The 24,713-nt window shown below is 38.3% G+C and overlaps 3 protein-coding genes across 8 annotated transcripts; all 3 read left to right on the top strand.

Annotated features, from left to right (window-relative positions):
- Positions 1–498: 498 nt before the first annotated feature.
- Positions 499–16,346, top strand: LOC135165131 (uncharacterized). 5 transcript variants are annotated; one of them, XM_064126111.1, is made up of 7 exons: positions 499–799; positions 1,606–1,736; positions 2,283–5,402; positions 5,661–8,408; positions 8,579–8,693; positions 8,902–9,218; positions 10,844–16,346. In XM_064126111.1, the coding sequence occupies exons 2-7, from the start codon at positions 1,730–1,732 to the stop codon at positions 10,930–10,932; spliced, it is 6,396 nt and encodes a 2,131-aa protein (XP_063982181.1). In that variant the 5' UTR covers positions 499–799; positions 1,606–1,729; the 3' UTR covers positions 10,933–16,346. The 5 variants fall into 5 exon arrangements, with proteins under 5 accessions (XP_063982181.1, XP_063982185.1, XP_063982184.1 ...); XM_064126115.1 differs by having other exon boundaries at positions 500–799; positions 10,857–16,346; XM_064126114.1 differs by having other exon boundaries at positions 500–799; positions 10,874–16,346.
- A 378-nt stretch (positions 16,347–16,724) lies between these two features.
- On the top strand, positions 16,725–21,497 carry LOC135165134 (sister chromatid cohesion protein PDS5 homolog B-like). Of its 2 annotated transcripts, XM_064126125.1 has the most exons (4): positions 16,725–17,199; positions 17,410–20,474; positions 20,662–21,070; positions 21,341–21,497. In XM_064126125.1, the coding sequence occupies exons 1-4, from the start codon at positions 17,119–17,121 to the stop codon at positions 21,377–21,379; spliced, it is 3,594 nt and encodes a 1,197-aa protein (XP_063982195.1). In that variant the 5' UTR covers positions 16,725–17,118; the 3' UTR covers positions 21,380–21,497. The 2 variants fall into 2 exon arrangements, with proteins under 2 accessions (XP_063982195.1, XP_063982196.1); XM_064126126.1 differs by lacking the exon at positions 21,341–21,497 and having other exon boundaries at positions 20,603–20,694.
- Positions 21,498–21,616: 119 nt separating this feature from the next.
- Positions 21,617–24,537, top strand: LOC135165140 (probable ATP-dependent RNA helicase DDX27). The gene is made up of 4 exons (XM_064126135.1): positions 21,617–21,817; positions 21,964–23,896; positions 24,216–24,297; positions 24,367–24,537. The coding sequence occupies exons 1-4, from the start codon at positions 21,740–21,742 to the stop codon at positions 24,491–24,493; spliced, it is 2,220 nt and encodes a 739-aa protein (XP_063982205.1). The 5' UTR covers positions 21,617–21,739; the 3' UTR covers positions 24,494–24,537.
- Positions 24,538–24,713: the final 176 nt, after the last annotated feature.

Below are 24,713 nucleotides of genomic sequence, written 5' to 3' on the forward strand. Positions count from 1 at the left end.
CATTAGTTTTTCGGTATAAAGGGGTAATAAGTGCTGTTGGAATTCCTCATCATACAATGTTAAGTCTCTTCATAAAACGTTTAGGCCTAGGTATGACCTTTCTTCCCCCTTTTTCGCCAATTTGTTGATCAATAGAAGCCTAGTCAATTGATCATATGAATATTATCAAAAAGTAAAATAATTAGCACAATTTATTCTCAGCAATTTGTTATTGGAGTATTGCTTAGAAGTTGATATCGCTCAGAAATCGACCTGTTAATCCTGTTTCAATAAAAAAAATCGTTTTTTGCAAGACAGGAGGAGGATGTTCGAGCTTTCTTCTTAACCCAATTGATCTGCAATTTATCAGCAAAATAAGCTCAATTTTTGAAGTTATTAATTCTCTGGAAAAATCTGAGCAAGTAATAACCTCGATATATCCCCATCCTCCCTAGATAGCGCCACCGAATCATTCCGACGAATAACAATCCCAGCCCCCATGGTGCCCCGCGCGATTGATTTGCGCATGTCAGTTGTACGCATTGCAAATGGCGGCACCTTGTTATTGTTCATGGCGTTTTATGACTTGTCCCTTTATATCGCCGATTATGACAAGTATTTTTGTGATTATCACGGCACACTGTTGCCACTGTGTCTACAAATTGTTTTAAAGTGTTATTATCATTTATAAATCAAGTGGTTAACGTTGTGTGTCCTCGTGTTTATCCACAAGATACGTTTAACAAAACCAATACCCCTCGAATCCCCGAAGTTGGTGAAGGAAAGAAGAGGAAAGAGAAAAAAAACCTAACGAAATGGGGTAACGTTGGAAATTCTTTCCCGTTAAAATTCCACGATACATTATCATCAACTGTTGATTATTAATGAATAATGATCAACGATTAATTACTAATCCGTCCATAATTGTCAAAAATGCTGAGCTTGTGAATATGTGTACATTTTTTGTTGTTGAAAAATGACTTTGGTAACGGGTACATTGAATGTTCCGTGAGGTTGACGGGGCTATCATGAGCATGCTTGAGCCCACTTCACGTTCGCCTCCCCCGACGGACAAAATGGACGGCCCCCCATTCTAAAATGTTTTTACATGTTATTAATGACCAAATGAACCACCTGATTGGTATTATCAAATTATGAACAATTGTATTACTGGGAGTTGTTGATGTGATTGAGGGACACGAGGAAATCGGGGATATTTGTATGTTGGATAATTATTCTATAACCTATTTCCCCCCCTGGTGTCGCTAGAAACCAAGCCGCCTTAGTTTCTTAACAGTAAAATTATTTGTTTAAATATTTTTCGGCCAATTTAATTCCTGGAAATGTTGGAGTAATCGTTTGCTGTTGTTGACTGCAATTATTCAGACTGGATGACGAATTTGAACGAGTTTTCCGAAGTTTTGGTGGGTCCTGGTGGTCATTAATGGAGTAATTACCAGCGAATTATAACCTAATATCGATAGCTCCATATTTATATTTATATTTATTCGATGCACAAGGATATTGTGGTGGGATTTTGGGGTAATTAGTATTGTTGGAGGCTTGAGTGATGGATGATGTGATTGTTGAGCGTCTAAATATGATGATTGTTTCATTTTTCAACAGTGGAAGAAGATATTAAAAATAGTGCCTGGAGTTTGGGACCACAGACAGAAACTTCGTCGGGTTATCGAGGAACAGTGTTGCACCCCCGAGAGGTCCCCAGGCTCCCCTGGTAGTTATGTGATTGATGATTGGTAAGTAAATAAGTGAAATAATTGTTCATGGAACGTTGGGAATAAATGGGGGTATTATTGTTTGGGACATCGTGAAAACTTTCCCAGTAGCTATAGAGAATTTCAAGTTTGTAAAACAATTCATTTTACTCATTTTCTGATGAAATAATTGATAATTGGTGGTCATGACCGAGAATTTGATAAACTTAAGACATTGGCTCTTTAATTTCAATGAATCTTGAATAAGCATTAATTAGCCCAAATAGTTGTTCAATAATCAAATATAAAAATGTAGCGAATTCCATGGAATTATAAATTTTGCAAGTAACGAACACTGAATATTCGATTCAATGGACAAATTAACAATTTACAGTTGTTGGGAGATATAAGTTATTCTAACTGATCTATTTTACATTTCCTTTTCACACACAGTCATCAATATTTCATCCGTAAAAGCCACATGTTCAAAGGATTATATCAAATTTCATTAGCTGTTGAAAATTCATAGAATAATCTCCCCTACTTTTCTGAAAAATTGGAAAATTAATACAACTTTATTTTCCCCAGTCATGGCAGCAGACAGTGATGGTGATCTGATCGAGACGGTGGTAACGTGCGAGGGTGACCTGGGTGATCCAGATTTTCCCCAGAAATTCGCACAAATAGTAGATCGCCTAAACCACCTAATCTCCCCCGATAAAGGAGATGGCCTCCGCGTGAACAAAGTGGAGCCCTGGAATTCAGTTCGTGTGACCTTCTCAATCCCTCGAGAGGCAGCCCTACGCCTGCGAGAGTTGGCAACCGAGGGTTCTCCCACCCTAACTCAATTAGGAATTCTCTCAGTTCAAGTAGAAGGTGATCAAGTGATATCCTTACGTATCGCTGGACGTTTTGGAGGTGAGTCACAGGAGATTGTTCTCCATTCGACTCCCAGCGATGATAACTTATCGACAAAAGCCCGCACAGATGGAAATACAAGTTCACCATCGAGTGAAGCAGAGAGATCTTTGCCAGGACCAAGTACATCCTGCAAATCTCCTCAATTTCGGTCTCCAAACGTCGTTGCGCCGACAGACTGTGATCCCATCCCGTCGTTCCTCAGTAAAACAATTCAGGCAGCCTCTAGCACAGCTGGACTCACTCAAGCAATCAATCAAGCTAATTCAACCACTTCAAATCCATCAAATCCCAATGCATCACCTCGTAACAACTACAATGGACCATTCCCATTTGCCAGTATGACTCACGCTGCCCAAGCTGCCCAAGGTATCCATCGAGACGCCCAAGCAATTTCTCAGCCACCAGCCTTCAAGCACAACCAACCACCACCGCCTTATCCAACCCATCAGCCTCAAGAACCTCAAGCCCTAGTGCCAAATCAATTTAATCCACCGATAAGTAAAGCTCTTGGCCTGGCAACAACAATCAGTGGTAATCAAGTGGCATTGTCATCACCACTACTGGTTAATTTACTTCAGAACGATGGAAGTGCACATCCTGGTGGTAGCCAGGGTCAAAAGGTGCCGGCTGTTGATACTGGGGCTGGCACAAGTAGAACGAAACCAGCTAAAAAACCGAATGGGCGAAGGAAAGAGTCAGCAACTGGTGGTGGAGTTGTCGGAGGTGAGTCAGAGGTGCCAACGAGTTTGGATTCCATAAGAACTGAGGATCTCATTGGAGCAGTGCCATCAACTCCATCAGTGCCCTCTGCCTTTGCTTCTGTACCTCAGAGCAGTTCCAGCAATTGTCCACAAACTAATCAGACACATTCGCAAGTACAAATACAGCAGAAATTCCCAATTAGACAGGAGTTGACGTATAGAGGGAATCAATTGATCAGCACGAGGCATCCGGTAAATGGTCAGGGAATTAGAACACCTCTTCAACAACGTCAGATGCTTCTTCAACAGCAGGGACAACAGATAATCGTTCAAGGACAATTATCTCAGCCTCAGATGCAACAGCAAATAATTCCGGCGAATGTGAATGTTGCTCAGCAACGATTGGGCTTCATGAATAATGGACCCAGACAGCAGACACCTCCACCCTATCCCAGATCTAATCAAACGTCTGCAGCGTCAGCAGCCTCAGCATCACCTACAGCACAGCAGACTCCAGTCACACCACAGAGTCAAGGACAAACATTGAATATTCAGCAACAGCTCCATCATAATCAATTAAAAAACGCGAATGTCAACACAAGTGCTAGCAATGATTTTCGTTATGGACAGAGTCAAAATATACTAAGTAGAAATTATCAAACCACAGCTGGGACCACATTAATGTATGGTACATCAAAAAATTCAGGAAATATACAACAGAATCAACAGTTAATCCAATCAAGAGTTAATGCTGCACAAGGCACATTAACGAATCAGATCAATACAGGTGCCTTTAATCAAGAGTCAAGGAATCAGAGAAAAAATAATTTAACAACAACAGCAACAACTGTTGCAACGTCAAATTCATCAATTAGTACATCAATAAATGCCTCAACAAATTCACCAATAAATAACAAAACGATAAATGCTATTAGAGAAGAATCATCATCTTCATCATCATCGTCGTCTGATAACAAAGAGAGAAATGATGACGATGTGAGGCCAGAGCCTGAGTATACATCGTCAGGTAAAATACGACAATTTCTGATAAATCCATTGACTGGACATTTGGAGCCAATGCCAAGTGAAAGTTCAGAGTCTGAGCCAGAGAGTGCTGTTGACAATCAGGATGATTTTTTTTCATTTCCCTCGCCGTCCAATGATCGTTCAAATTCAATATTTTCGGATGATGATGCTGATAGTAATATATCTAGACGAAATGATACAACAACAAATACTGATCAGTCGGATTCAGAAACAACGGGTAAATCAACGGGCAGCGAGGGTAGTTTAAAACACAAATTGAAATCTAGGGACAGTCCGATGCAGGGAGAGAAGATCAAGTTGAGATTGAAATTGGAGAAATCAGAGCCAGTAACACCGGCTTACAAAGTTGATGTCTCATTTGTTAATACACCACCAATGAGAAAGGCTGATAAGACGATAAGTAAAATGTTTGGTGGCACACCTTCTGGGGTTGGTAGTGGAAGTGTGGATGAACCCAGGGTACCACCACTGCATATTTCGTTGAGGGGAAGAAATGCTTCTGTTGTGCAAATCAGGAAGAAGGAGAAGAAGATGATGATAAGGGAGGAAGATGTCTCTGGGAGTAATGCTGTCAAAAGGAGAGGAAAGCTTAAAAAGATGAAGGATACAACTGATGGAAATAAATTACTGCAGAAAAAATCCATGGGCATTATGATGACAACGACCATGGTCGCCACTACCACTGCGACTGTTTCAACAGTAGCTGGGGTGGGGGGCAATCGACAAGTAGTCACTGTAGTTAATAATGCTGTTGCAGCAGCAAGTGCTAATATCGCTGCTAATGCTGTGGGGAAGGTCAACAATTCAATGCCAGGAAAAAGCAAGCAGGAGAGTCTTGTTGAGGGACAGAGGGGTGTGGTTAATAAGGCTGGATCCAGCAAGGCTGGGGATGTTGATGATATTCCATTGAACAGCAGGATACCCTCACCTGTTAAGGGAAAGGGCGTCACAGCTGTTGGAGGAATTAATAGTCAAGGGGGAAAGATGCATCTTGAGACTGAGCTTCCTAATCATACGAATGAGCATAAGATTGGTGGAGGTAAAGTTGAGCTACTTACTTGTGCTAATCAAAATGTTTTAAAAAATTTTCTAATCAGTGCACACGATATTCATTTATTTTTTTCGGTCGTTATATGATTCCCGAAATTACCTGAATAAGTGCAGCCCATTAAAGGAAGGAGTTGTTTGTCTATTTAAATTTTTATTCTACCGATAAACTGTTGCAAAACTAATGGGCCATTAATGATTTTTTTTACGTGAAAACTTTGTTATACTAATCTGTCTGTTATTTATACAGGAAAAACGAAAAGAAGAGATTCAAAAAAGAAGTCGGACACTGGCGAGGGTCTCCACCGTGAACAAAATTTGCTCTCAGGGGGTAGAATTCTCGACAATCAGGCAAAATGGAGAAAATTGGGTTACAAGGGTTCCGGAGTCACTGATCATCCCATGAAGAAGACCCCAAAAGATTCCTGTGATACTTCTAACCCTGATACAACTAAAAAAATCGGTGAAATTCGTCGAACAAGCGACAGTGATTTACGGCTCACCGACAAAACCAGTGCAATATCTCGAGTGACTGAACTTAATGGTATGAAAAAGGATCTCTTAAATCAGGAGAAACGACGTCGGTTGAGTCTGATTGACGAGAAAGATTTCCATCTGTCAGATCCCCAAATTTGTCAGACAACAACAGTCCAACACATGCCGAGAGTATCAAAACTCTTTGATAAGGATTCAGCTCTAAAAAATCCTTCAAAATCGTTGAGTCACCTGTCTACAGGTCCAGAGAAGCTTCAGAACGAGGACCAACTTGACCCTTCGTCTGTTCTCCCCAAAAAACTCATCCCCATGAAGAGTAAAATCGAACCAGACGACTCTAAATCTCTTCAAAAGCTCAAAAATTATTCGATAATAAAGTCAGAGTCTCAGTCTTCACCTCTAACTCCAAGAAAATCATCTCCCAATCATATGACAAGCACCACTACCCCCACAACTTCATCATCGACCTCAGTATCATCGGTGATCCCAACAAAAACAGTTGAAATAAAATCCGAACCAAAAGAAAAGGATCCGAATTTTGAGAAAGCTCCGGAGGCATCTACTGATCTCTCCAGAATTAAATTACATCCAAAACACCAAGATAAAACTCTTGAAAAACTCGACACCCATGTTATTCCACTGCTGGATCCCTCGAATGAACGAGTAAATCCCCAAAATTCCGGTAATAACGGAAATACCGGAGAGGATTCGGGTATTGAATCGATGGATGCCCTTTCCGAGAAATCCCCAAATCAAGGCGAGTCACCCCTTCATCGACCAGTTACTGAATCTCAAACAGTGAAAAATGTCCAGCTAAATCGAGTGGAATTAACAACCATACAAACAACAATAAACAAGAACGTGCCTTCCTCAACAAATGATATGTGTTCAACCGTGAATTCGAAACTGTTAAAACCTGACGATGAAGATGACGATGAAGACGATGGCGTTGACAATGACGATGATCCACATCCTCATCCTCATCCTGATAAACAATTAAGTCCAGTGTCAAGTTATCACGATATTTGTCATAATGACGAAGACATTAAATGTGATAATCGTGATAAATCAGTGTCAGTGTCAGAATCAAGGATTGATTGTGATACTGAAAGCGGCACCATTGTTGGTGATGACAATTCATTGATAAATACTGGTAAAAGTGGTACTTGTGATAATAAATTTCTCAATCAAGTGAATGAACCTGAGACGAGTGAAAAAATTGATAAAGATAAAGTGATTCATCAAGTTTGTAAAATTGATAAATCTCCAAAAGTTGATCTGAAGACCTCGGAGGCATATGAAAGTGTCAAACAAGAAGATCCGTTGAAAGTGATAACTGAAGAATTATCTTCCGATATATCTCCAGACGTTAAAAGGCTTCCAGCCGTGGAAAGTATCTCTCAGCCCCTTCAGACTACTGACCAAAGTCATCAGAGTTGTAAAAACAATAACGTAGTAATCTCCACAATGTCTCCAAAAGAGTCATCGAAAGACTTCTGTAACGACCAAATCGATCACGCCAAGTCCACTCCCCAATTTCCCGATGTCAAACCTAAATTAGAACCCAAAATGGAAGTAACACCCGATGACACGAGGCAGGATAATCTCCTGGTTACATCAGAACTCTCCGCAAATGCATCGGATTTATCATTGATGAAAGTTGACAGTGATAAAAAACGTATGATTAAACGTGAATCTCCCCTAGTGGTGAAGGGTGAGGATTATGTCAGTAGAAAGAGTGAAATCGACACTAGTGTAGCATCACCGCTCACTGACGATCCTCAACCGATAAGAATCACTCCACCACTTTACACTTATTCCAACCCTGTTGTATTGCAAAGGGATGACACACCAAGTCCAGCAGGTCAGGGTGTTGAAAGTGTTGACAGTGAGGCTGACAATATTAAGAGAAAGAGAAGAAGGAAACAAGAGCTGGAGGGGAGGCAGGATGTTATTTGCATTGAAGAGGGAGACGATTTTGTGGAGAGATTGACACCAATTAATCCGATAAGCTCCGAGGATTATGTCAAGAGACCTGGGAGATCGTTGTTGGAGCAATTGTTGATTGAAATACCTAATGACAATAGTGAGAAGAGATCTTTGAGAACGAGATCCCAGAAAATGAATAGTCCTGATATTGTTAAAACACCAAAGAGCAGTCCGCATGGAACTACTGTTGGGAGGCTCAGTGAGGAGAGAAGTGAGAGGAGGAGTATTTCACCTTATGCCAAGGTTGGAAGTAAAATCAGCCTCCCAAAATTATCGCCAAATGCTGCTGGGGGTGGAAAAGTTGGGAAGAGGAAGAGACAAGAGAGCGAAAGCTCAGTCGCATCGGGAACTAATAGTGAAGATCCACAGGCCAGACCTGGCAAAAGAAAATGCTCGGAAAATGCTGAGGTGTTGATCAAGGCTTGCATGGGGGTCGAGGAGGGGGGGCATGTGAGAAAAGTCGGTGGCAAAGAGGAGAAGAAGGGCTTCAACATATTGAGTAAAGCGAAAAAAGGTGAGTGGCTTTGATGCTTAGGGGGAGGAAATGTGATTATCAATTATAATTGTAAATTGTAAATTGACATTGATAAGTGGCCTTAAAATTGCCCAAACTCTTTGGTTAATTTTTTGTTAGAGCTTTTTGTTTCAGTAAACTATGCTACTTGGTTATTTTTCCAATTGCAGGTCCCATTTTGGTGGATGTTGAGTCGTCAGACGATGAGCCTCTTATAGAGATCGCTGTTAAGGGGAGAATCAGGGGAACTGAGGAAGCGTCGTCACCCAAACTCAAAGAAACTAAGTAAGAATTTCAGATGCAAAAATCAGTTCCTTCTTTCTAAAATATTCCACTGACTAGAAGTCCATCATAAATAACTCAACGAATTAATCAATTACAATTGATTGATTAATTATACTTATCTACGATTGATTGAATCAATAACTCAATTAGGGTTAATTGATTTGGTTGATTCCCATGCGATTTCATAATCATATCATTTATTTTATAGAACAACTTTGAGTTCTTCAGTCAGTGGAAGCCAATTAAACTCAACGAATGTATCAAATTTCAACACAAGCAGTAGAGTACAGAGGGAGAGTCGTTTATTAACGACTAAACAACCTGGTAATATTAATTCAACGATAGTGGGTAAAGAGAGATTACGGGGTACATCAGTGTCGAGTAACGAATCAGTTGGTGAAGTTACAACGCGAAGATCTGTAAGACAGAGTGCAGTATCACCACTCGCTACACCCGCGAGTAATACAAGAGGTGCATCCAGGTCAATGGAAGACGTTAACAGGAGAAAAACACGAAGTGGTGCTGGTAAGTGAACAATCCATTTTTATTTAATGTCTCATTAGTGGAAATTATCGAGGCAATTGTTCATTTGTCCGTTTGCTTATACTTAATAATCATTTTTCTGAAGGAGTGGGGAAATCGTGGGAAACATTTCTATTGACTAGAATTTTATACGGAAAACCTTATGATGATCAAATCTCTTCATCACTGAAATGTTGATATTTTTCTGAATTTATTCTGAGATAATGGACAAGGTGTTGTTTCTTTCAACGACTAATGAGAATCATGAATATGGATGATTATGAGGATTTCTATGTATTTGGGGGAATAAACTCATAAAATATTAATTTTTTTACTCATCCATTGATACCTCAATGTCAACTTTAATTGGAGATCGAGAAGTCGAATAGAGATTCCATATTATTATTATTGTTATTATTATTACGCATTAATGCAAGTAAGGAAACACTTTATGGAAAACATGAAAAAAAAAAATAATGAGTGCATCCACCGGTGACCGTGAATCATCTAAGTCCGAAGATCATTAACAAATTATGTGAAATCAATGGCAAAGGCTGATTCAGGTAGAGATTATTCTTCAATTAGAAATTTGTTTTAGCAAAATATGTTCTCGATAATTTTTGTGTAATTGTTCCACTACTAAAATTTTTAGACGATCTCTGATGGTATTCTCGCTTCATTCAATCGTGACTATTGACGATATTGAATTCTCTTCTCCAGTATTTTTCAATTAAACGTTTAGAGTAGTGTTTTTTTATTACGTTCATTTAAATGCAAATGTCATTTCCGGGAAACGATCGTTATTATTTGGGAAAGAAAATTGAAAACGCTGACCGATGCTTGCTAATCTTTCTCAAGATCGAGTTCAATTTCAAGGCTGAAATAAATACTGCTTGCGTTACCGGAGATATATCGTGCAACGCATCGAGTAAAGTCCAAATTTTGGGAATATTTCATTCCCCTTCGGAGAAAATAAATCAGAATTTGAAGGACGTCCACCTTCAAATTTAATCTCAGAAACCACAAACTGCAAGTGTTTATGAGTGTGGTGGCTACTATTGAAATTTTTTTCCTGGAATTTGTAGAAAATTCTTTTGAAATTTTTAATGAGTGACAGTTTCAGTAGAAGTCAAAGAAATATCGATATTGCAAACTTGCAATTTTTGAAGAGGTTATGAACGATCGAATATTTTATAAAAAATAATTTCTCATCTTTGGCTCAGATTATAACCTCAAATTCGTCAGAAAATGCTTTGGCTGGCGAGTTATATCTGGTGTTTTGTATCTCTCGGATTCAAAATCCCGTTCTAACCGAACGAACTGAGGTTAGAATCGCGGCTTCCGGTCCCCAGGGGCATAAAGTAACTTTTTATCACAAGGTTGTGCAAAAGGGACGTTTTAGACACGTGAAACCTGAATTCTTCATATCGCCTGCTAGAGATCAATGTGTCGTTTTCACTTTTCGTTTCCACGATTGAGGGGTGCAATAGACAAAGTCTTGTTGACGTCAAAATATTTTTCCATGTTATTACATTTCCCCACTTTCCTCTGCTAATTTAATAATAAAAAAATCATAAGTATATATATCATGAAATAAATAAAATTATACTGCTTTCATTTAATCAAAGATACATCGTACAGTGGGAACGTTGTTTTAGTGACAGCCGAGACAGCTGAACAGGCGAAACGTAGGCGAATATCCCGTGAAAACAAATGACCTTCGGGAAGCGACCTTGACAGTGATTAGCTACCGTCTCTGGTCAAGGCCTTAATGTTTGATTATTTGTCAAAACTCAACGTTTATTCGATTGCCGTGTGGCTGGACCCCACCTGGTGAATCTGTACGTGTCAAAACTTAATGAAAATCTTGAAAAAATCAATGGAAGGAATGAAAACAAAAATACATTCAAAAGAATAGCGCACAAGTAATCCTTTCTCGGTTGATCATCGAGGCTTTATCGAGAATCAGACGTCAATATTGATAATTATTTTGTAATTTCTCATTTTTATTTTCTTCATCTTGTGTAAAATACTGAGGCATCAAATGCTTGACTGTGACTGTTGTAGTCATTGATTTATCATTTTTGTAGAAAGTACATTTATCAGCATTGACCTCGATCTCTTCAAATCCTCCAATGGCGACCTTTAGTTGCTTAGATCAGTACTAGAGTAAATTATTCTTATTACTATTATTAATGATACTATTATTATGATTTATTGATTACAATTATTGATGATGATTCATTATTAAGAATCATTTCAGAGAAATTATAAGAAGAATCATTTCCGAATTGATTTGCTGATTATTGTCAGTGTGTTCGTAGAGTTTGGTTTTAGTAGGAAATGTTCATTCAATTTTCAATTAAAAAACATTAACATTTTCTTGTAAAATCACTCGTTCACAGTACATTTGTCAAATAAGAGGTAAAGAAACTTTGAGGTTATCTCGTGTTCTTGGTCATTTCACGATCGACTAGCTGAAATAAATTCTTTCTTTTACCATAGTCTATGTATATAAAAATATGCTGTTTATCACAGTAGTGCAATTGTCTGACGGAATCCTTTTCTCATACCAATTAATTTTTTTTTCCTATGTTTATTTCTTTCTTTAGTAAGTTTGTACATGTTATATTAGGGCTCAACAATATTTACCTTTCTTTTTCAATTCTTGGGAGATTTAGAAAAAGCATGTTTATAACAAAACAAACATATGAAAACGTGGCAATAAAATTACAACAAAAAAATTATTGTAATTTAATGAAGAAAATAAATGGAATATTGACGATAAATGCCTCAATCGAAGGACCTTGAAAATTAGATATTAATCAACTCAGGTATGTTTTACCGTGAGATAAATTTTTCTAAGGAAATTGTAATCATTACATGGTGGACTGGTAAAAGAAAGTGAGGAAATTTATTATGGAGTTCTATGGATCACTATTTAATCTGACTGTACTGCCGTTAATATCAAATTATGGTATCCTCTTGACAATTTTTCTTTTGGAGATTTTGGGAATCAGGAAGGAATTAATCTACTGGAAGATTTTGTCTTTACACTTTTCCATGAGTTTGATTCCAGTGTGAGGGATTTGAGGGAGAAACGGAAGAAACTATTTTTGTGGGGAAGGGGAGGAGTTTCACGAGGAAAAAAAACACATCGTAGAGATATTAGCGTTATTAACTGAAGAATTTAGGTATTTTATTTTTTGACGTCGAAAGATGTCGAAAAGTATTTCTTTGCGAAGTTGAAAATTCCTTTTCTGATATTTTTTCTTGAATTGTTCATTCTTAAGATATTTATGTAATTAAATTTTTGATTATTATGTGAATAATTTGATGTTGAATTGCTGGAGGAAGAAATGCCAATAATTTTTTTTGTAATATGGAAAAAATGATGATTATTATAGCATTTTATGGTTTTTGTCAGTACCTAAAATTCATGAACTGTTAAATAAATTGTTCAATAATAACAAAGACTATTCACAAACGAGCTTGAAACTGAATATTTTTCTCCCTCAAATAATCTTAAGGCTCACGTGTACAAACACAATCTTTCGGTAACAATGAAATTTCAAATGAAGAATCGATTTTTCGATACTTGTGTCAGAGGCTCTGTGGTATGTTTAAACAATAAAAAAAACTTTATTCTTACTTACAAAAATTGAGAACATGAATGAAAAAAAAAACTCATAAATAAACAAAGAAAAAATGAAAAAAGTAATTTAATATTCACAAAACCCCTGAGAAATTAAACAAAAAAGCTAAATTTAAATAAAATGAATGAATACAATGTTAATTTGATAGGTAATATATGGATGAATATATTTTGTAAATAATTTCTTGTAAAGATTGAATAAGCACCCAGTGTACATATAAATCCCCAAAATTCTTTAAATTTTTATAAATGATGAGATACAACACTAGATACTACCACAAAAAAATTTGTCACGGCTCAGTTGTGCAATTATAAACTTTTTTCTTTTTCCAATAAATAAACATATCTGTATTGAAGTGGTAAAACCCTTAATATTTCTCAATTATCCAGTTAAATCGAGAATGACAGATTGAGGAAAAAATAATTTGAGCAATTTTATCCCTCACAAAAGAAATCTCGTGACATTTTCCCTGGTTATTCATACAATTAGAATTATATAAAGAATATATGATTCAATAGAATTGAGTAAAAAAATATCGCCTAACTTGTTTTTGTTACTGATTTCCGGCCCTCCAAGAGAGAACCCTTGGCATTCTCCTCTAAAATCAGTCATTATCGACGTAAGCAAAGAAATGCCAATCGAAAATATTGAATTTCGCCACTTCAATACATTTAAAAAATAGTTTATCTTCCACACTGGCACATTAAACTCTTCAATTCCGTACGAATACATAACAATTTTCCTCGACAACAAAATGAAAAATATGAAAGAAATGAATAGCTGTATGTAATCATAATTACTGAATTAATAATAAGTAGAGAAAAGCAAAAATACTGTGTCGATTGTCTATATTGTTCATTGCACGATCAGAGAATCTAGTTTTATATTGTGTAAATGTACATTATTCATACTACAATTTAAGAGTTGACGAAACGTTTTTATCGAGAAAATGAATTAAATAATTGATATAAAATCATTCGTATCCGTCAATCATTTAAATAATTACATAACATTTGTTTTATCTCAAACGTTATAAATATAATTTCACAGTAACAATGTACAAGTGAAATTTAATCAAGTCATGAGAATATATACAAAATAATTATTAATTATGGATTACAATCATGCAAATTGTATAGAGCATCAATATATAATTTCGTATTAATTTTCATTAAATTCATGAGAACATACAAACAATGAATTCATTACGACTAATGGAAACCCCTTGATTTATTTCCCCTATTATTATAGTGTCTATACCTCTAATGAGTATAAATTATTGTGGCAAATGAGGAAAAAAATAAAGTACAGATTTTTTTGCTTGTTTTTTATTTTTAAGTCGATGGTTATTAATTCTGAAATCATTAATTAATTAATTCAATTATATTGTATATAATGAACATCATTTTACTCAGTTATTGAATAGAATGAATGAATGATTGAGGTTGTAAATAAAATTCTATTCACAGCAAAAAGGAAAATGAAGAAGTGAACAAATTCTTCAATTTTTCCTTTCATTTGGTTTTCATTTTCTTTCCAAATTACACTTAAGTGAAATGAAAATTTAGTGATAAAGATGATGATAATGGTAAATAAAGATGCATTGTAATTTTTCTATGTAAAAAATTCCGTTTGACATTAGTTAGCTAGGCTAGACGATAAATTACATAGTTAAGAGAAAAACAAAAATGATTGTATAGAAAATCGTAAAGTTAATATTACATATGTAAATACATTAATTACTTAAAGTAAGTGCGGAAATTATGATAAGTATGCTCACATTATTAAGGGGCTATGAGTATTTTCCTCATTTTTTGTTAAATTCCTCGACAACTAACAAAAATAAATCGTCAAACATAAAGAAAATATGATCAAAAGGCAGTAAAATCATGAGAATTAATCGATTGATTGTGGAAATTATTAATTAATCTCAATTGATTAATTCATCACTTGGATAATTAATTTATTGATTTTATCGTTTGTCGTTTTATTTTTTAAAAAATGTATATAGAGAGAACAAAAGTTGATTAATTTTTCATAATTAATTAATCCATAACAAACATCCACAATTAAATTGTAAATCGTTGTCTTTCGTGTGTGAATTTAATTGTTAATAATGTCGAGTAAGGAAAGAAATAATTAAAGAAATAATAAATATTTAGATGAAACCGATTTCACCGCTATTTCGGTAACAGTGCATTTTTGTGTATTCTCTTATAAATATGTGTAGAATAAAAGCAAAGAAGTAGATGGATATACTTTGAGTGCATGAATAAAGGATTTAAAATTATGAAGAAAAAAAATTTAACAAAAATAAAGCTGATTGAAAGTGTCTTACAAAGCCCTATCTTTCTATAAATAATTAAAAGTCATCGAATTTCATTTTGAAGTGATAACAATTTTGACTATCTATTTCATTTCGAGTGCAAGTAATCCCATGGAAATAATTCCCCCAATATTTTTTCTCACATTCATTGATTATCAAGATGATAACGTACCTTCTCAGAAACCATTGACGAATAAATTTTTGAGTCAGTTGTCGATTCTGCGATTTCCTGAGAAATTAAAAGTTATGGGAGAAACATACGGACCTCGAAATGGTTCATTTACTTGTGCAGATATCTGGACAAATAACAATTAAAGAGAAGAATGCCATAAAACCTTTTTTGTAGCTAAACAAATTCTTCATAAAAAAATGGTTACTGACATTCTCTCAAAAGTCTCCTAGTTTTACAGATAACTGCAGTAATAGATACAGACTTCTTATCACTCCAAAGCAGAATTTCCTTCTGACCTCATTTATTCATGCGCAACAATGTTTTCAGCCCCTTTATTATGTAGGCACACATATATGACAATTATATTTAAAATTATGCAATTGTTTTATATGTGAATAAAGAAATTTATATGTGGGTAAATGAGTTTCGGAATTACCATAAATCGAAAGAAAATTTTTCGATAATTTTGAGACTTTGCAAAACGTTTGTATTTTTAGAATTTGATGATTAATATTAATACAAATAATGACGTAATGATAAATGAATTATGAAGATTCCGATAAATCGATAAAACTGAATAAAGTGTGGTTAACTTGGCTGACGAGGAGTTGACGGATAAAGTAGATGACGTACTATATTTGTAGATGCAAAATCAAGTACGTGGATTAATGGAGGAACAACACAAAATATTGCTCTATAGTTATGAAAATAATTAATAAATTGAAGAATATATATGTATATACATAAGATAAATGTATACATAAATTACCGATTATATTCCTACGATTATTTCACAAGAGCGAATGCACGATATAGTTATTTGCTAATTGTACCTTTTAATAATTACTGTAGAGACCGTCAATGAAGAATCATTTTTTTTTCTTTCTTGTTATGAATTAATTACCATAGACTTATCGGAAAATAAAAAAATGTGTTATTAAAAAAATATGGAAAAAAAGAAAACGAAAAAAATTTAATTATGGATAGTTTGCTCTTGTTATTTCCTGAGTGGTTTCCTTACTCTTGGGTAATTTCGGCGTTTTCGATCAATCCACGAATTAATGACGCCCCTAGTTAATTTTTAATAAGTCATATAAGGATTGCTCGACCAAGTCTGTCCGATGCCTGTGGCGAATAGGGGGATGCTCCCTCGCTGCCGTCTGTTTCCTTTTTTCTACGAATCCCCAGTGTTTTAATCGCGGTGAGAATATTGCGACCTCCCTCATAACCTTCTTATGCACTTCCGGATTACTTTCCTGATTGGTATCACAAATCACTGATCACGTCAATACTGCTATCATTATTTTTTTACCCACCTTCATTGTCTCATTATTTGGAGAGAGTAATACATGGATAATTAGCACTCGCCAAATGAGATATTTTGGCCCTAGAAAGGGTTTTACTTCTCCCTAAGAGAAGCCTCCATTCAGCCTGTTTTCTGTACCTCTTTTTTATGAATTTTTTTTACGAAATTTGTCCGTAATTCTTAACGCATATCGTTGTTGGGTTCCATTCTTTGTTCTTTTCAAGGATAACCAGCGCCGAACATTGAGTTATGGCGTTGCGAAAAAGGGGGAGGGCCATCTATTGTTTGGATTCGAGCCTAATTGTAATGTGAACTGACCCCTCGGCACTCCCGGGTTCCATGTTTTTCTTTATTCCTTTGCTCATTTCCATAATCACGATATTTGTCATGTAGTGCAAGGATATCAGTTGCCAAGTTAGCAGATATTTCATTCATTAATTATCATGCTGCGAGTGCAAATCCCTACTGGATGCAAGCCAGTGACGAGTGATCTGGAGGATCATGAATTGGAGAAGAGGCTAAAGGTAAATTACTTTGTCATTTAACTCGGGGCAAAACAGCTCGTGATCCCATAGCAGACAATTGAATTGCTCCTTCGATTATAAGAGACGAAATGCCAACTTATCTTTCTAGTGCCAAGCAAAGAGTAATGACAACCTGATTCATATGGAACAATTGTCGAGTACAATCGTGTCCAAAAGACAACCCACCATTCATAACGCTTCTTCTTTCAGGTTCTCGCCAATAAGCTTACAGACTGGCGGACATCAGACCCAAAGAACTATAAAATTTACGAAACTCTTGCACATCACCTTGCCAACGAACGCTTATTTCTCACCAACTCCAACAAGACAATTCAACTTTACACCGCTATCTGTCACTCTAACATTTTTCGGGCATTCTGTCCCATGACCCCATTTCCAAACACCCCTGGCACCCTAGTTACAATCCTCCATTTTCTCATAGACCACTTAAAGCCCCTGAATGACTCTTCATCCCCTTTGTACCAGCGGTCTGAATTAATCCTCACGAATCTAACTCGATCCAACGCGTTTGCTCTTTGTTCACATGTTAGTGACACCGCATCCGCTCACAAAATCCTCCAACGGCTCGTTGCAGTTCTCTTCGATATAATCGAGAAAAACTCCGAGCAAAATATCCATCGACTTATCTCCTTTCTGCTCATAAAGCTACTCAATTCTCCAAAAGAAATTCGCGGTGGCATTCTTCCCTTCATCTTCCTGAACCTAACATTCAGCAGTAATAAGACAGTCCAGAACTTCTCGAAGAAGATATTGGTCAACTCCAAGAAAGTTCTACAGCCCATCCTTGCCGAGGACCTTTTGACACTCCTCGTAAATTTTGCAAGTGACGATGTCCTCGAGAATGCCCATTCAATCCTCTCGGCCATTTATCCGATCTACCCCGACATCCAAAGCCATGTTCTTCATCAACTCGTGGATCTCCTCAAGTCTTCAGACATCAGGATTAAATCCAATGCTATCGTCATCCTCTTTGGACTATTGGAGAAAGAACCATCTGATCAGTACTGGAAACTCTACATGATGAATTTCCTGGACAAAAACGAGAAGATCAGGATAATGTGTCTGGAAAAAGCGAGGATTTTCCTCCTAGATTATTCAACACGCGAGGCCATCACCCAAGTCCTGACTCTGATGCAACGAGATCACTCAGCACAAGTGAGATCAGAAGTGATTACAACGATAGTCTCTGCTGCAGAGGAGGAACCCGATCTATTTATGGACACAGACCTGTTGAGCATAATCAAAGAGCGAAGTCTGGACAAGGAGTATCTGGTACGTAAGCACACCCTGAAGCAGCTTGCATCAGTCATTTATTCGGACAGGTACAGCGACGTGAGGAAATCTCAAATCCCTGACATTCCCAAATCGGCAGTGTCGTTGATAATGAACGAGGTCATGTGTGGTTACTACGTCGAGGACGAGAGGGACCGAATGTACGTTGAGAAAATTCTGAACACATGGTTCATCTGTTGTCATGCTGACGTGCAGGACAGAATGATGACGCTCTACTACGTTTTTGATCAGCTGAATGACAACGCTTGCAGGGCCTTCACACAGCTTCATATACATCGATCGACAATTCGAAAGTGTTTAACAGACCTCGTTGAGACGAGACGAGAGTTGAGAGGTGAAACTGACGAGCTGAGAGTTCAAGAACTCGAGATATTGTCTCAGAAGCAGTTGACGCTGTTCTCCAAGTTCCTTCCAGGATCAGTGGACAATCCAGACGAAACGAAAGTGAATCTTCAAAAGTTCTTCGAGGCCACTGACGAGGATTCTACCCTGGCTGAGGATGTCGAGGGGGTCCTTCAACCAGACGTGACTTGCACACAATCGGAGGACTTCACTAACAATATTCTCAGTAAGATTGGAAATTTAGACACGACAAATCCTTATTACAATACCATCAGGGCCTCTCTCGAGCGCTCGTGCTCGATGGTCATTGACGCGACAGCCATTCGCGTCCTGATTGAGTACCTGATTGCTGTTTTGGAAAGAAATGATGAGATCATTGACAGCATTGGATTGAACCCGAATACCGCGGCGACGAAAGGGTTCAACCTTTTGGAGATTCTCTCCTTTTCTTCTGCAGCTTATTTCATTCATCCTGAGATATATGGCACCCTGGTCAGCTTTCTTGAGATGGATGACCCATCGATTGTGGTCAATGTCCTTCATATCTTGACCAACGTGGGGAAAGTCACGAATTTGGATGATTTCGCAGCCACTAGCAGTGTTCTGCAGTACTGCAAGAGCTTCATCATTTCTGGGTCTAGGGGGGCAGCCAAGGCCGCTGTGAAACTTGTGTGCGATCGATTGATTTTGAAACATGATATTCTCGAGGACTTTCTGGAGAGGATTAAGGTCTGTTTGATGGATCCATCTCAGGAGATGAGGACTGCCATTGCCAGTTTGGGGTACATTGCCTGGTTCGGCGAGGGAGCTGATGAGATGGTTTATGAACTGATGAAGATGATTTATAGAAATATCTTGAGGTTTGATCCAGACGAGGTTGGACCCGTTGAGGGACCTGTGAGGAAACCTTGGACCGCGAAGGAGACTTTACCTCGAAGAACGATCGACCGATTGGAAGCTATGAAATGCATCACGAGGTGGGTGATAGCCCGGCCCGTTCAGGAATCCTACGTCGTGGAGATTATTCGCCTGCTGGTGGCTTTCATCTCAAAGGGTGGGGATGTTGATAGAGTTGGCAGCCTTAGGCCTGCCGAGAAGTCGTGGTTGAGGCTTCAAGCTGGTGCTTGTTTGCTCAAGATGTGCAGATCCGGGAAGATTGGGGACCGACTGGAACCGAAACAATTTTATCACCTTTCTAAGCTCATGCTGGATGATGTTTTTGAAGTTAGAGAATGCTTCCAATCGAAGCTCATGAGGGGACTGAATCGATATTGTCCGAGGGATTGTCTCCCGATTGATTTCATGGGGTTCTTTGCACTTGGAGGCCTCGAGAAAGACGACAACTTGAGGGAGGGCTTGAGGAGGGGGATGATTATGCTCGTTCGGAAGAGAAATAGGAACTTGGGGAAACTGATGAGATTGGGGGAGGCAGAGAGGGAAGTGGTGGAGAATCTCAAGCCCGAGTGCGTGGTGGTCTATGCTCTGGTCATTCTTGCACATTGGAATGGAAAGGACACCAACTGCGAGGAGAAAGAGTTGGGGGACCTCAAGAAGGGGATGGAGTTTATTATGCAGTATTGGCTTGAGGGAGGTGGCGAGGAAAAGGAGGCAACTTTTAGGTATGTCGATTCTCGAGCCATATCTTAATTGTTTTTGCATTATTTTGGCCGCATTATGTATCAAACATTTGATGATTACAAATGAAAAATTGAATTTTTTGAAATCTTTTAACTCTTTATTTTTTTAGACTTAAATCGATTCAAATACATATTATTAATTAGCCAATTATTCTACGACTGTCCGAAGATTCTTGAACTGGTTCATGCAGCGACTGCGAGTCTGCAGGGACGCGCTGACCCCTGACAATGATCTAATTAATTCCAAGATTCGAACCATTTGCGATGTCGCAATGTGCTGTGTTGAAACGTATGCCAGCAAGGAGGGTTGGAACCTAGGAGAAGGGGAAGGTTCGGTATTTCAGCCACAGATCCCCAGGAGATACCTGCTCTTCGAAGAGGGCCTGCTCCAAAAATCTGGAGAATCACTCGAGAGGGAAATTCTGATAGAGAGACTGAAGGATATTGAGAAAAAAGAGAAGGTCAGGGAGGCAAGGATGAAGCAAAACAAAAGAAAAGCTATTATTAAAACTGATTTGCAAGTGTGCTTCCACGCCATTTTTGGAGGAGGCAAGAGAACAAAGAGAAAGAAAACATCGGTAAGTTTACGAATCGTTTCCTTTGAAAGCGTGGGATTTCAGCCACAAAACTCTTTCTGCAAGTATTTTACGAATTGATAAGTACCAGTACAGTTATAGTCTTTGTATATAATTGATGACTTCTTGATCGGAATTTCTAGTACATAATTATTCCTTATTGTGTGAGGGATTGGGCCCAAGAAAATTAAATAAGAATTATGTGGTCACTCGATATCAAAATAATTTTCTAATTATCATTATAAATACAATTTTTTTCAATTAATTTTGCAGATGCTGGAATCATCGGTAAAAAAAAGAAGACTACAGTAATTAGGAAACAATCTTTATTTTTTCTTTGAAAATAACAGAATAATTCTAGATGTCCATTGCAATCTGTCAAGATCATTTGGAAATTATAAAATTATAATAAATAAAACAAATAAAAGTATTTCTACTCATGACTTCTCTCATCAATGTCTCTCATCTTTCAAATCTGTACGACTGACACATGCGCAGACTAATCGTACAATTCCACCGATAAGTGGGAGATTTCCATTACCGACCTAAGTATATTTATTGGAAACATTGCCATGTGTTTTCATGCGGTAACCTCTAAACTAGTATCTTGTTTATATTTGTTACATTTGTGTAGTGATAAATCCTTTAAATTGTAAATTGTGAACAACAACAATGACGGACTTGATTAAAACAATTGAGGAGGATGCAGAGGTGGAGAACTTCTCGGAAAATTCTGATGAAGAAGATGACGTACGTATTGTTGAGGGGAACCATAAACAATTGTTATAACTAGGGAATGAACAATCACATGTTGAATCCCAATATTGCCTCATTAGAGACCATTTTTAGAATTAATTATTCCTAGTTAAACTGAACTTTAAAAAAATCTCTTACAGTATCAGCCTCGAAAACAGAAGAAGTCAGAGCGCAAAGATTTCGACAATAATTTCCACTTCCTCTCCGACGATCTGGATTACAACCACGACACGTGGGACGACCTCAGTAAGTACATAAAACGAAAAGCCAAAAGCAAGCTCGACGACAAGATCAAGCGAATTCGGCTGGAGGGCTCCACAGACCCCCAGGCCCCAGAAATCAAGGAGGAGTCCGACGATTCAGGCCCTGACCTCTCCGACGATGATCTTCGCAAGGATACTTTTAAGACAAAAGCGTCAAAGGGCAAGAAGAAGTCCTTACCGCAGCCCGAGATGATGGAGTTTGACGAGTGTGCCACCATCGATTCTTACGCCTCTTTCTACCAGATGAATTTGTCCCGGCCGCTTCTGAAGGCCATAGGAGCCATGAACTTTGTCTCTCCAACACCGATTCAAGCAGCGACGATTCCCGTGGCTCTGATGGGTCGAGATATCTGCGGCTGTGCGGCCACAGGAACCGGAAAAACAGCTGCCTACATGCTGCCTACCTTGGAACGTCTCCTCTACCGACCTCGGGACGGTCCAGCAGTGACTAGAGTCCTCATCCTGGTGCCCACTCGAGAATTAGGAGTTCAAGTCTACCAGGTCTCCAAGCAACTTGCTCAATTCACAACCGTAGAAATAGGTCTCTCAGTGGGAGGTTTGGACCTCAAAATTCAAGAGACAATCCTCCGGAAAAATCCCGACATCGTCATAGCCACCCCAGGACGTCTGATTGATCATCTGACGAATACTCCGACCTTTTCCCTGGACAGTATCGAGGTCCTCATTCTCGATGAGGCCGATCGAATGCTGGACGAGTACTTTGCTGAGCAGATGAAACACATAGTCAAGCAGTGCGCGAGAACAAGACAGACGATTCTCTTTTCAGCAACAATGACCGAAGAAGTTAAAGATCTTGCTGCTGTCTCTCTGGAGAAACCTGTGAAGGTCTTCGTGGACTCTAATCAGGATGTTGCATTCAATCTCCGTCAGGAGTTTGTTAGAATCAGGAAAGAGCGAGAGGGGGACAGGGAGGCCATCCTGGCTGCTTTAATCTGCAGGACGTTTCATGATCATGTTATGGTGTTTGTCCAGACGAAGAAACAGGCGCACAGACTTCACATTCTTCTGGGCTTATTGGGAGTCAAAGTGGGAGAGCTGCATGGCAACTTGTCCCAGCCTCAGAGATTGGAGAACTTGAAGAAATTTAAGGAAGAGGAGATAGATGTTTTGTTGGCTACTGATGTTGCTGCTAGGGGGCTGGACATCAGTGGGGTTAAGACAGTTATAAACTTTGTCATGCCACCAACGATTCAGCATTACATCCATAGGGTTGGAAGGACTGCTCGAGCTGGGAGGGCTGGGGTCTCAGTGAGTCTTGCTGGGGAGCAGGAGAGGGGACTGGTGAAGGATGTGATCAAGCACGCCAAGAATCCAGTGAAAAATAGGATTATTCCCCCTGATATTGTTGAGAAATATTGCACGAGGTTGAGGGGGCTCGAAGGGGACGTGGAGAGGGTACTTGAAGAGGAGAGAGCCGAGAGGGAGCTGGCAAAGGTGGAGAACCAGGCGAACAGGGCTGAGAAGATGCTAAAGGAGAAGGAAGCGGGGAAGCGAGAATGGTTCCAGAATTCTAGGGAGAGGAAGGCTGAGCAGGAGGGGTTGAGACTCACGGAGAAGGCGAAGAAGAGGGAGAGGAAGAACAAGAGGGAGGGAGTGAGTAATGTCGTCCAGGAGGGCGGCAAGAAGGAGAAGAGGAAGAAGACGGAGGAGGTGGACCCGGCCGAGGAGAGGGCTAATAGGGAGCTGGCTAAGGCAGCAGCCATTCAGGCGAGAGCTGCCAAGAAAAGCGGGAGAATGAAGAAGATCAGGACGGTTGTGGAGAATGCTGATAACACCGGAGGACGGAATGGTGAGTTGATGATAAATACAGGGCTGGAAGATACTTCTGCAAATCACATCTCCTTGTGGCAATTAGACCCATAATTTTCTTCCCTAAATTGATTTAAATAGTGTACGAAGAACCTTTCAAAATTCGATTCCATAAACAACATTACTTTTAACTTTCTAGAATCTATACAAAACAATGAATCAGTCAAAAAATTCAATTTTTTTAATGAGGTCTTTTAATGAAATATTATGAATACATCGGCTGAACTTTGGCGTCAATGAGGGTTTGATCGTCGCCGAAAATTTGTGCATATTTAAACAACCAATTTTCTTTATTTCAGCTCCTAAAAAGCGCGCCAAATCGTCGTTTGCATCTGACTTGACAGACACGAGTAAAAAAGGAGTAAAACGATTACGTTACGCGTAAGTACTACATAAAAAAAAAACTCATAAAATATGATAATTATTTCCGCATTTTTCATTTAATTTCAGTGCAAATACAAAACAGAAACAAAAATTCGGTAAAGGCGGGAAGAAATTCGGCGGTGAGAAGAAATCGGGAGGCGGAAAAAAATTTGGCGGACCAAAGGGAGGTGCGCAAAGGCCCAAGAAACGATGATTTTCCAATAATTTGTATAAAAGAATAAACTATGAATCACCTCATGCAGTCGTTAATTTTTATTGTAAACTGACTTCAAGAATTAGTCATTTACTGTACGTAAGTATATAACGTTATAAAGGAGTGTCATCCCCAAAGGATCCCCTAACTAATTAGCATAATTAATTTTTCGTTTGCCAAGTATATGGTGGTATGAAACCCTCATGCCTGCGGGGTATTT

Source organism: Diachasmimorpha longicaudata, chromosome 8 (assembly GCF_034640455.1).
Source record: "Diachasmimorpha longicaudata isolate KC_UGA_2023 chromosome 8, iyDiaLong2, whole genome shotgun sequence".
In the NCBI taxonomy this organism is placed as follows: Eukaryota; Metazoa; Arthropoda; class Insecta; order Hymenoptera; family Braconidae; genus Diachasmimorpha; species Diachasmimorpha longicaudata.

Bases quoted from the DNA above. Each gene is read 5' to 3' on its own strand.
- LOC135165140 (XM_064126135.1), top strand. From the start codon at position 21,740: ATGACGGACTTGATTAAAACAATTGAGGAGGATGCAGAGGTGGAGAAC. The intron at 21,818-21,963 runs GTACGTATTGTT...AATCTCTTACAG, and splicing joins ATTCTGATGAAGAAGATGAC to TATCAGCCTCGAAAACAGAA. The intron at 23,897-24,215 runs GTGAGTTGATGA...TCTTTATTTCAG, and splicing joins TAACACCGGAGGACGGAATG to CTCCTAAAAAGCGCGCCAAA.
- LOC135165131 (XM_064126111.1), top strand. The intron at 8,694-8,901 runs GTAAGAATTTCA...TTTATTTTATAG, and splicing joins CCCAAACTCAAAGAAACTAA to AACAACTTTGAGTTCTTCAG. The intron at 9,219-10,843 runs GTAAGTGAACAA...ATTTAATCAAAG, and splicing joins AAAAACACGAAGTGGTGCTG to ATACATCGTACAGTGGGAAC.
- LOC135165134 (XM_064126125.1), top strand. From the start codon at position 17,119: ATGCTGCGAGTGCAAATCCCTACTGGATGCAAGCCAGTGACGAGTGAT. The intron at 17,200-17,409 runs GTAAATTACTTT...TTCTTCTTTCAG, and splicing joins AATTGGAGAAGAGGCTAAAG to GTTCTCGCCAATAAGCTTAC. The intron at 20,475-20,661 runs GTATGTCGATTC...GACTGTCCGAAG, and splicing joins GAAAAGGAGGCAACTTTTAG to ATTCTTGAACTGGTTCATGC.